Source organism: Myripristis murdjan, chromosome 5, assembly GCF_902150065.1.
Source record: "Myripristis murdjan chromosome 5, fMyrMur1.1, whole genome shotgun sequence".
Taxonomy (NCBI): Eukaryota; Metazoa; Chordata; class Actinopteri; order Holocentriformes; family Holocentridae; genus Myripristis; species Myripristis murdjan.
Window position 1 is genome coordinate 11,654,277 of NC_043984.1, and position 12,691 is coordinate 11,666,967.

At 40.1% G+C, this 12,691-nt stretch overlaps 1 protein-coding gene across 4 annotated transcripts in view; it reads right to left on the reverse strand.

Moving 5' to 3' along the window:
- The window catches only part of mars1 (methionyl-tRNA synthetase 1), a 30,768-nt gene that overhangs the window by 16,388 nt on the left and 1,689 nt on the right, over positions 1–12,691 (reverse strand). For all 4 annotated transcript variants that reach the window (XR_003928226.1, XM_030051207.1, XM_030051208.1 and 1 more), the window contains exons 2-15: positions 12,259–12,349; positions 11,578–11,656; positions 11,193–11,324; positions 10,176–10,251; positions 9,708–9,892; positions 8,964–9,073; positions 8,022–8,138; positions 7,338–7,541; positions 6,200–6,401; positions 5,215–5,289; positions 4,897–5,067; positions 3,589–3,684; positions 2,591–2,708; positions 1,631–1,844 (exon numbers count right to left, since the gene is read on the reverse strand). Coding sequence is in view for 3 of the 4 variants with exons in the window: in XM_030051207.1 (XP_029907067.1) it covers positions 1,631–1,844; positions 2,591–2,708; positions 3,589–3,684; positions 4,897–5,067; positions 5,215–5,289; positions 6,200–6,401; positions 7,338–7,541; positions 8,022–8,138; positions 8,964–9,073; positions 9,708–9,892; positions 10,176–10,251; positions 11,193–11,324; positions 11,578–11,656; positions 12,259–12,349 (1,870 nt within the window). In the remaining variant the exon portion in view is untranslated. The remainder of the gene's footprint in view (positions 1–1,630; positions 1,845–2,590; positions 2,709–3,588; positions 3,685–4,896; positions 5,068–5,214; positions 5,290–6,199; positions 6,402–7,337; positions 7,542–8,021; positions 8,139–8,963; positions 9,074–9,707; positions 9,893–10,175; positions 10,252–11,192; positions 11,325–11,577; positions 11,657–12,258; positions 12,350–12,691) is intronic.

Genomic DNA, 12,691 nt, shown 5'->3' on the forward strand with positions numbered 1-12,691 from the left:
TGTGATTTATGACACGGTTTTGTGCGATAACATATCGGGGGGAAAAGCTCTAGTGTTCCCATACACTGACTGCAGTCGTCTTTCGATGGCTCCATCTCTAGGCTGACTGTCCACAGCAACAGTTACCACAGAGACAGCAGCTGCTGAGACGTGCTCGTGTCTACTCACTCACTTCTATGCTCATGCGAGCTCGCACGAGACTGCTGTCACTTGGACACTTCAGTGTGAATGGGAGCTCTGATAACCACAACAACGATGAAGAGAGAATGAAAGCTGCCTGATATTTTATTAAGCTGGGTTTACGTAATTAATTTCCTCTGAATTTCTTCTGACTGAAAAGTAATAAAAATGGGGATGCTGCTGCTACCCTGGCTCTATATTGCTCAAGCATCTATGTGTTTACATGCTTGTGTGTGTGTCAATAGGTGCTTGGTCCATCTGTTAAGATGCACAGTTTGCTGTATTTTGTGTTGTTTGTGTTTGTTTATGGTCCCTGACAAGAAGTAAATTGAATAACCCAAATCAAGATAGCAGGGCAAATTCAAATATCCTGATGTCTTTGACCAAATACCTCAATATTGACATTGTGCCAATACTGCAGGGTATTATCACAATGTCTAGTGCTTTCATAAGATTTTTACACACAGTAGAGTTTAAATCAACAATCAGTAGTGATGTGGATATGATGGTCAACCAGTAAAACAGCTAGGACAGGCAAGTTCAAAAATTGCATACCTTTACTGTGATGTGGCCTTTAAAAATCAGTAAAAGACAACATTTATTCCGTATCAGCATATTCTGATATTCATATCTACTCTCATATCACAATATGGCATAATACTGATATATCGCCAAGCCCTAGCAAATAATCTGATTTACTGCCTGCCCGCTATGAGAATGACGTCAGGGGGTGTCGCCCTATTTGTTGCAAACTTGTGGGCGTGTAAAGCCCTTTGAGACTATAAACAGTGATATTGAGCTTTAAATAACCTTGAACTTGTTTAGGACCGTCTCAAAAAAAAAAAAAAAAAATCCATGAACTCACTCATCAAAATGGTTAAATGAAATGAAGAAAATCAGCAACAACAACAGCAACAATGAGACATATGTACTAAAATTGGTGCAGGTTACTTTGTAGGGGGCTGTGGTGACAAGTGGTAGCCTAAATAAGCCCTATACTTGTGTAGATGTTCAGGCACTAATAACAATATTTGTGAGTATGGTCTAGTTATCTGCTATTTAGACCTATTCATAACTGTGTGCAACATTAACCAGTTTTACCAAACTGAAGTATTCATTTAGCTGCAGGGCATTACTTTTCTTAATCATGGTGGAAAAATACCTCTCTTTTGCTCTTTGCTCTACTGAGAGCAAACTCTGAATTATTTGCCAACACTAGGCCCTGAACCCCAAATCCCTGCATGAAAGCTTCCCTCCGCCATAGCAGGTGAGCTGAAGCACCAAAATGACTGCCTGACAAACTTATAGGTAGAGTATCTATGTATTCTGCAGCTCTAAACATGCAGGGTACTTTTCTATTATTATGAAGGGAGTGCTTTATATTACCTGGTGACTGCAGATAAAGGGTAAGCATTCCTTGTAAATCCTAAATCCTGCAAATCCTACCAACCTGTTGATGAAGTTGCCCAGGTTATTGAGCAGCTCAGAGTTGTTCTTCAGAGCCATGTCAGCCCAGGAGAAAGCTGAATCCTGGCCCTCTGGACGCAGGTACAGCAGGTAGAACCGCCACACATCGGAGGGGATGCCTGTGTCCTGGGCCATGTCTCCAAACACACCCACACCACGGCTCTTGGAGAACTTTGTGTCCTCGTAATTCAGATATTCTGTGGGAGGACATGGCAGAAGTGTAGCACAAAATTACTGTTAGCAATGTCCAAATGCCCCAAAGTATTTCCTGCCTTATTTGAATGTGATCAATGATGATGTCTGAGTCTGTAATAAATGAAAAAGTTTTGGTTAAATTGGATGCATCTGGTCCTATTTCCATGGAGCCAAACACATCATATCTATCTATTTATATGTATGTATGTATATGTATATGTATATGTATATGTGTGTGTATGTATATATGTATGGATGTATGGATGGATGTATGTATGTATATATATGTGTGTATGTATGTATATGTATACATATACACACACACACACACACACACATATACATACATACATATATACATACACACACACACACACACACACAGATATATATATATATATTAATCAATCAATGTCAATTAATCAATCAATGTGTATTTACATATATATCTGTATATATGTATATCTATATATATATCTATATACACATACACATACACACACACACACACACACACACACACACACACACACACACATATATATAGATATAGATATATAATATTTAGTTTAAAGTTGCACATACCAACTAAGTGCTTTTACAACCTTCTGAAAATCTGCCAAACACCCCACAATCAACCAGTCAAGTAATGAATCAATTACTGAAACAGTCAATTAATCAATCAGTGTATAGGCAGAAATTTCTGGGAATCAGTCTTTGTACCAGTAAGTCGAGAAAAAATTCTTACCAGTGGCAACGAGGTGGTTGACCAGGGTGTAGTTGTCCTGAGCTCCCAGTAGGGAGCAGGGGAACACCACACTGTGGAACGGCACATTGTCCTTAGCCATGAAGTTATATAGCTCCACCTAGTGGCACATACACAGAACCGCAAGGTGAGGATGACATCATATTAGATCATCATGAGATCATCCAGTTCAAAGAGGACTTATCAGCTCTCCTCAGCCCCCTATCTATCGCTCTCTATCTGCTATGTGAATATAGGCCAACACACACACTTACATTCTCTCACACACACACACACACACACACACACACACACACTTACATTCTCTCTCTCTCTCACACACACACACACACACACACACACACACACACACACACACAAAACAGTGACTCCATCCTGGGGTTTTAGATAGAGACAAGATGAGTCAGAGAGAGAAGAAAGCTAAGCTGTGAGAACAAATTTTAGAAGTGGTCTTTTATCCACAGGGTTTGAAGTGTTTTTAATGACTGCATTTTTGTAAAATCCACATCTAAATGAATAATTGGGTGTTTTTAAATATTCCAAATGCAGCTTTCACACACTGGGTGGAGAGATACCTAAAAAAAGATTACCTGCCTCAGCTGTTTTTGCTTATTGTTGAATTGTGTCATCAATCAATGAACATTATTTGGTTATGGGTATAGAACAGCTAGACAATGCGCAGATGGAAGTCCCTTCTCTTTTTTGTTGTCTTTTCTGTTCTTCTTGACTGCAACTCTACTTGCCCAGAAATTCAGAGCTAGATCAGTATTAGCATGTCTGTGATGTACTTTGCACATATTGATAACAGATTGATTTCAATATATATTTCATTTTTTGCTTTTTTCCCCCCCACATTAATTTTTTGTAAATAAGCGGTGAAAAAGCAATTAAAAAAAACATTCTGTGTTGTACAGAAGGCAAATTAAATGGTTGGCTCGTGAAATAAACTCTCCCAATGCGGGAGGTGAGGGAGAGAGTACCTGCTGAGGATTCTTCCACCACTTCTCCCATTGGTCTGTGTAGTTGGCAGTGATGGACAGGTAGCCGATAGGAGCATCAAACCACACATAGAACACCTGCAGAGGAAACACGATAATTGTGTGTGATGATGGCCATCTTTTTTCAGCCTGATTGCTATTCATTACATAAAGTAGAACTGTATTTTTTTTACAGTTCTGTGTATTAAGACAAATTAAGTCTGGATGAACTGAATGAAACTGAAAAAAGGACAGCTATTGGGGGAACATAATTTCAAAAATTCCCCAGAATGCACTATGTGCAAAAGAAAACAAAAATTTGATCATGTCAATGACTATTAGAGTAGGGCCACTTTTTCATTTAACTGAGACAAGAAAACAAAGTACTTTACATATTGTTTGAGGATTAACACTTGTCATTACACTCAGAAAGAATTTATTTTTTATGCAGCTGAAGATACTGCATCACATCTTTGATAAGGGCAGAATGAGCTGGAGCTCATGTGTACTCCCTGTTGAGCATGATCAATGTGTGTGCCACGGGCAAACAGCTGACATATGTTACCATGCTACACTGAGAATGGGTTAGTGTTAAATCAGACCAATGATGAGGGCTGGCTGATTTGTTTTTATTGTGTTTTCTATGATTATTTTAGGGTCATTTCTCCTTTATTAGATTTGCACAGTGGTAAAAGACAGGAAAGACAGAGCAGAGTGAAGGATAATGATATGCAGCAAAGGACCTGCCCCTGAATCAAACCCGGGCTGCTGGGATGAGGACTCAATCTTAATGGTACATGGTGTGTGCTCCACCAACTGAGTCACAGGGCTGTTTTTATTTAAGACCCTATCCACTTGAAAACAGTTTTTCTTTTTGTTTTAACATTCAGTTAGTAAACCTACAATATTCTTTGGCTGAGAAGCAATTAGCACAATTCACTACTAGAAGCAAAGCTGAGTTCAACAGATGCACACTAACAGAAATTTCAAAAATGGTTAAGACAAACCAGAAGTGGAAAGTACTCCAGTACAGTGTAAGTCTGTTTTCTGTTTGCGTTGCTTAACGCGAGCATGCAAGCATAACACCAAGCACCACATTCTGGTATAAAATATTCTTCAACAGTGAATTAACAGCATAATCATTCATAGTGGTCACTGGGCTTTTATCCTTTATCAAATAAAAAGAGGAGAAAATATAGAGCATGTAGACATACAACCTAAAAAAAAAAAAAAACAAGGAATGGCACTAAACAGCAAGTTTTGTGACATGAAAAATAAATTAGGTTTTATTCTAAAGCAACAATTACAGACCTTCTCTGCAAAGTCTGGGTGAGGCACTGGTGTTCCCCACTTCAGGTCCCTGGTGATGCAGCGAGGTTTGAGTCCGTCTCGCAGCCATGAGCGGGTGATCTGTTTGGCGTTGGCAGTCCAGTCTCCTGAGCCAGTTGATTTATCCAGCCACTCGTCCAACTGACCCTCCAACTGTGAAAGGGAGAGGGAGCATGAGAATGTGTAACAGTTAAAACACCCAATAAACACCCTAACAACCTCTTGATCCCAGTGAAAGGGAAATAAATATGCTATGCATCGCACCCACCAGGCTGTGAAAATCCAGTGTGAAAAGCATACCTTGGGCAGGTCCAAGAACAGATGTTTGGAGGAGCGGATGACAGGAGTCTGCCTGCAGACTTTGCACTGGGGTTCCTGGAGAGGACAGCAGTCAATAATGATCAAAGCTGGATAGGCCAAGCAAGTTTGTGCTGTTGCAGCTGATATTTCCTAATAGGAAAAAATATCCACCCTAAAAATGTCCAGTAAAATAGCTAATGACAATGCACCTTGCATTTTAGGCCTATTTTGCTGTTTTGGTGGGGATATCTTATTGCTGCAGATCAACTGCTCAACAGTAACACTGACATATTTCCAAAGCAACTACAATGGAGAAAGAAATATATAAAATATTTCACCTATCTACAACATCATTGATAAATATCAGGTTTTAAAAAGCTAATGGCTTCTTTCTAGGCTTGTCAATTTGCACTGATGTTCAGCCTTCATACAATGGAGAGAAAGTTCGATTGTAGGGGAGGCAAAGATACCAACTTTTTTTTTTAACAGTGGCCTAAATAGACCACACTGCAATGCAGCCACAAGATGTACTATGATCTGAGTAACAAGAGCAGTGTCACATAGTTTCACTGACATGCCCAAATGCACATCAACTAATTTGCTAGCCTGCTATATTTATATGCCCAAACCACCTTTGAATGAATGCAGGAAGTTCATGGCTATCTGTTGGGGATATCAGAAGTCATTCTAGGAGTAGAGTAAGTTCATGAGGCAGGTTTCGGGAGAATTGTTATACCAAAAATCACTAAATTACAACACTTTACAACAAAATAACACTTGTAATGCACTGAACATCCCAAATTAATGTTATTGAACAGGGTAATAGTATCTAAGGGTGGATTTTTTCTTTAATATGTCCCTAAGGAAGAAAAAAAAAGACAATAGTATGGCAGTCGCTATCACTATCATCCTTTTCATAATTATCAGAGATTGCTCTTACTCTTCATCATCACTGAATCTGTACAAACTGCCCATCCACACTAACCCTGAGCTCCACGGCGTTGATGAGCCGCCCACACTTGTCACACTGGTCCCCACGGGCCTCTGGGTAGTTGCAGAAGGGACAGATTCCTTCTACAAAGCGGTCAGCCAGGAAGCGCTGGCAGCTCTCACAGCGTAGCTGCTCCACCGTGTCCTCCACTAGGAAATCCCGCTTATGGAGCCGCCAGAAAATGTCCTGAGCAATCCTGAATGGATGACACAAAACAAAGTGGAGAGATTCTTTGTAAGTTCTTAAAAATAATGAAAAAATGTCCGTCTCACCCTGAGACCAAGGCTTATAAACATACTGTCACTCCTGTTATAAATGACTGAGCAGTGATATGGGTAAAATATGGCAAAGGTAAGAAAATGAAAGCTCAGTTTCATTTATTTGGTAAAATGTAAAGAAAAAACAATGCTAAAGGTCTTCTTTTGTGCTGGGCTGGTAGATTTAAAATTTTAGAATGGACATCTAATTCCCTTTTCATCAATAAGAAAGCAGTCTCTAATCCATGGGCTTGTTTCGTTTTTCAAAGAACATGATGCTGTTTGATACTGTTGTACTCTATCAAAAGCAATGGCCAAAATACATCTGGCTTTTTATCTTTTTAATCTTGTTCAATGAACAAGCCCATGGATTAAAGTCTTATCTTTACTGAAGGAGAATGCCTTGGATTCCCCTTCTTTTGCTGCACACTGAGGTAAACCCGGGAAAAATTAATTACCCCAAATCTTTAAATACTTAGAAAAATGTAAACAACTGATTGCTTATCCACAGAAAAAAATATTGTATTCTACTGTACAGACAGGCTTCAATTCCATTAGATTTCTTAGATATCTTCATTATTTCTGAAGTACAACAATCAAAATAAATTATTTCTTGAACATCTAAAGCCTTATTACAAAGTTCTGCTGTTTTGTATAAGCAATAAGTCACTTGACACTGTGCTGTGCTGTTGACTGAATTATAACTTGTTTCTTGACCTTGACTTACTGTACAGTTTATTATTACTGCATTCCTCTCAATTCAGATATACCTTGGATTCTCAAAAGAAAAGGCTTGTCTATTCTCTCACAAAACAGTCAACTCTCTTTCTCTTTTTTGCCATAAAGGTATGGATTCTCTCTGTCCGTGCACTTACTCCGTCTGTTTCTTGGTGGTGGTTCTGCCGAAAAAGTCAAAGTCAATCTGGAACCACTTGTAGATGCTGGCGTGGACGGCATGGTACTTGTCACAGATCTGCTGCGGTGTTAGGCCTTCCTCTCTGGCCTTGTTCTCTGTGGCTGTGCCATATTCATCTGTACCGCATATGAAAAGCAGGTTCCAGCCACGCAGACGGCCATATCTGGCAGAGGAGAGGAAGAATGACGTTTGAGAGAGAGAAGATGACAGTGCAGATGGTCAAAGACAGACAAGGAAAATGGAAGAGAAAAAGAGAAAGTTGGAAGTGGAAAAAAGGGACATGGAAATGAAGACAGAAGAGAGAGACGCCAAAAATATGGGGAGAGAAAAGAAAAGAGCAATGAAAGAGAATAAAAGTAACTTTATTAGTGAGGGGGAATCAGATGGAAAGCTTTGGCTGCAATGTTCATATGGGTGTGAAATACGTATTACAGACATGCATAGATCATGTATGTACTGTAGATAAATGTACTTTGTTCTATGCATTTCATTTGCACATTAGGATACACCATATCAGATTTTGTGAATTATCAGTATTTTGTAAGCTCATACATGCTGCGTACAGGACATTAAAATGAAAACAGCCAAACCAAATCCAAACAAGGAGAAAAGATTAGAGGGATTACAAGATTTAAACTGGTACCTGGAGAAGACATCAGCGCTGAGGACACAGCCAATGATGTTGCCCAGGTGAGGGACGTTGTTGACGTAAGGCAAGGCGCTGGTCAGCAGGATGTTACGCTTGCCCTCCTGAGGCAGGCTGATAGGAAAAACACAGACCTGGCTTTTATTCTGCTTGCTCCATCTAGTCAACACATAATCTTGGGAGTCCACATCCTTTTGGTTAAAGTCTTAGGACACAACCTCACTGTTGCAGCTTTTCTACTCTAATGCTGTTGGATGAAAACACTACAAAACAACTTTTCAGGACCTGAGAACAGGCTTATTTTCCCAGTGCTTTTCATGAAACTGCACAACAGACTTTGCAGAAGTTTCAAGGACCCATGGGTGGTGAAAGTTATTTAAGGTCACATTTATTCAAGCAAAAAAAAAAAAAAAAAAAAAAAATCTTTTGCAATTATGGCATTTCTCAAAAACAGGAAACAAGGCTCAAAAGGAACTTACATGGAAAAAAGCTCATTAATGTACTTCATATAATGTCACAATCCTGAGCATGGGGAAATATTTTTAGATACTATTTTATGTATTTAGCAGGCATTCTTATCCAGAACAACTTACAGCAAATGAGAATGTAAGAATCTATGTCAATATTTTCTTCAAGGAATATTTGACAGGACAGATAACAGCTGCTGGGATCAAACATGTCCTTTTTTGTTTATGGGTTGGTCTCTCTAACGTGTAGGCCACCAAGTTGACCCCAAATAAGACTCCTAACCTTGAGGTAAGTGAAAGCACCCCATAATGTCAAGCCTGAGGTTCAAAGCCTACAGCAGTCAGTGTGTCTATAAATGTGTCAAAGTATTCTTAAATGGCACACCGAACTCATTCCTGCTCACTTGTTGCAAGCTGCTATCGATATGAGCATTTGCTAGATGCCTACAATGTAAACCTATTGGATGCTTACATGGGGTGCTGCCTCTCTGTGGCCACTGGACAGCTGTCCAAACCTTTACTCCAGGTGAGAGCAGCTGCCTCCATCTCCTCTTCTGACACCACACGCTCCCCTTCATCACACTAGAGAGACATCAAGAAAGGAAACTCGGTTCAGACAAAATTTAATGAAGACAGTGAAGGCCGTGTGAGAATTAAATCCACCGTTTCCATAACAAAACAAACTTTTTTGATTCATGTTTGGTTTTCAAATGGTGGCTTACAACTAACACTGACTGAGTAGAACATATGCTATGCTGTATGTGTGTGCAATGTGTGTTTACAGAGTTTGTACTAACAACACCATCTAGTGGTCAAAATCACCTACTGCACCTAGAGTTGGCACAATCTAGAGCTGGTGTGCTTACATGGCTATTAAAAAAAAAACGGACAGCTTTCTAGGTAAAATTAAACACGAGTGTGAAAATTGTGACTGCATGTCACAGGCCACTTTCAAGAGATGCATGTGAAGAGATGCATGTGTGCTGGGGCTGTGTGTGCGTATGTATAAAAATACATGCATTTGTATATTTTGCAGGTATATAACGAGACAAACTTCAAATATACTGTAAATAGCCAATGGAATCTTCTCCTTGAAAACCTCACAGCGTATACATGTTTCCCTTGGCAAAAGCACCAGTCGGGTAACCACCGAGACACCTTTATGTTAAAAACAGAAAGCTTCCAGTCAAGCAATCCTGTTAAATCCAACTGCTACCTCAGTGGGGCTGCTGTTATGTGACAAAGTGTCTCGGCACTGGCTGCTCTGGGGGGCAGGCTGCCTCTGCATGTAGTTCTTCATGCCCTGCAGGCCTTTTCCCTGCAGCACCTTCTGAGCAGCAGCCTGGCAGCCCTGTATAGCAGCCACACGGTCAAACCAGGCCTGCACCGACTTAGGCACATCTAGAAGAGAAAATGGTAAGGACAGGGGTTACAAAGGAGAGAAAGGGGAAGGGGAACAAATGGGAAGGTAAGGGTCACAATAAGAAAGAGAAAGGGAGGCAAGAAATGGAAAAGAAAAATGAGAGAAAGAAGAGGTTAAAAAGGAAAGCAAAGCAAAGGAAGGTAAAAGAGAGAAAAGGATAGGAAAAGAGAAAAGAAGATATTAAAAAACAGTGGGCAATTGATAAATTGTAACATAAAAACTCTCTTTCACAACAGAATTTTACAGTGCATCACTACTCACCCACTGCTAGAGAAGAGGCAGATAAAGCAGGGTACAGTGCAGACCACAGAACAACATCAGCAACCGAAACACTTTCCTGAAACACAGCACAGCAGTTTAGTTAGCATCATTTGTAATACATAAACATTTGGGGGGTTTACAGCAATTAATGCACGTACCCCTCCTGAACATGACACATTGCGCTTATCATCTATCATCACACAAAAAATATGCACTTGTTGTTGCACAAGCCTCCAGAAGTGTTGAGAAGCGTCCATCCCACTCTATTCCTTGTCTGTGCCACCAGAGTTTACACAGACACACAAACACAAACACACACTCCAGAGGTAGACTGCTGTCAAATTTTCCAGCATGCTTGTTCTGCGTGCTGTTTTTTCAATAAATGTGGATTATCCATAGTGTAACGCTGCCTCTGTGTGTGTGTTTACCAATGGGAATATGCTTTAGTTTTTCACAGGGTTTCTCCTAGCCATGCTGATCACCAAGAGATTCATCAAAACATTTCTATACACATGAAAAATATGACAGATGCAGCAGCCTTGTTGCCACAGGGGCTGCAAATACCACTGAGAAGAGAGCTGCTCCCCCTACCCACCCACCCACACACAGCGACACACTGTAACGGACCCTCCTCCCCCTATAAATCTTGTTAACTAGAAGATGCATCACTAGCTCAGCATCACAAGTTGAAAAAAAAAAATAAATAAATAAGAGGAAGAAACGTTGCCAGAGGGGCCCCGTGTGGCACAGAGAGGAAGCTTAGTTAAGCACAGTAGTGTTTCCAAAAATGCATTATGAACTTTTGACTCGATAATGCATGAAACAGACCAAATGAACCTGAGTTAAGTGACTGAATGAATGCATATATGAATAAGTGAGCATATGTGTGTGTATTGCCTAAGTGTATATGCATACATGGCAACTATAATGATACTGGCAATTATAAATTACCAAGTAGGAAGTGCTATAGGCAACAAATGGTGTATATGTGTGTTGGGATTTGGAAGGATGACATACTGCAGTTAAATATGGCGTGGTCCTCTTGCTCAAGCTCTGGTCCAGGTAGTTCAGGGGGCCCTGAAGGGCTTTGGACACCTCTGCTCCTTTTCCCTGAAGCACTGCCACATGCAGAGCCCGCAGCACTGCAGGCTGCACAAATGAGACAAAATTCATTAGGAATGATTGAATCATTTTAGATGATGCAATAATTTAAAAAGCAGAACTGAAATAAAATAATTAATTTCCTTAAACTCTAGACAAACTTAAAAAAAAAAAATCTCCACACATAATTTTCTGTGCATTGTTTTTTGGGAACCAAAGCATGATTTACATCCAAAACAGGCTTGGTATTTTGCTATAAATTGCAATTAGACTGAAAGGTCCATCTTCATGCAGAGCTCACCTGAAGGTCAGTAGCCTCCCATTCAAGCCACTGACTGCAAAGGTCACTGCTCTCCTGTCCACTCACTTCAAACAGGTATCTAATTTGTGAAATTGGAGAAACAGAAAGCAATTATGTCAAACAATTTTAGCCTATTCTTGTTAACCTGGTTTCAAAAGAACTTTGCCCTAACTTGTGCCTGCTGCTAATTGTAGGCTACCACTTGCACCACAATGCCACAGCTCGAGGCATTTCTAACCGACATTTTCCAGCTAAAGAGTGAGGTGTGGTGTGCCCTCAGAGTTTGTTAAAATGCAGTAAGATATCAGATGCTACTGTGATGGCACAATGTAAAAACCACTGTCAAACAAACTTTTTATACATTTCACTGACAAAATTCTGTGCAATTCTGTACAATCTACTGTCTCGACTGACATCCTTGGCATGAGGAATAATAGACCCTACATATTACCAGCCCTTTGTAGACAATGAACAATTAGGTGTGCCAAATAAAATTTCATAATAGCCATTAAAGCTGAGAAACACTTATTTTGGCCACTGGCTGGGCTGTCCTGAATTACCAGCACTCGTCTCTCCATTTGCAAGGTACTCAATGTTGCAGATAGAGAAGGCAATTTGGAGCCTGCACATTCAAGCTGAATTGGCACTGCCATTCATAAATTAGGAAGCAAGTCTACTAACCGGCAGATGGCATTGGAGCTGAAAAGGTACAGTCCGTTGGGCAGGAGCAGGGCTGGCAAGGCTGGACGGCTGAGGAAGGGCACCACTCTCTCTGAAAAAAACAATGCCAAAGTATGTTTACCTATGTACAGAATGATGTGGCCAAATAAAACTGGGTGTGAAAAGATTGTGGTTTCGAATCATCTTGCTGAACTAGTCAGTCTGGATTCTAGTTTGTTTATGAAGACTATAAAATAGAAAACATCTTGCAGGTAGTGTCTATTAATGAAATGGCGAATCATCTGCTACTACTTCTTTTTTAATTCAATCCTGGACACAGACTGATTTGATCTGAAATCAGCCCGATATTGTCAAGCAGAACTCTTAATAGATACATGAGACCTTTCAAATGCCCCTAGGGTAAATCCCGTACGATCAAGACTTTTCTTAGCAG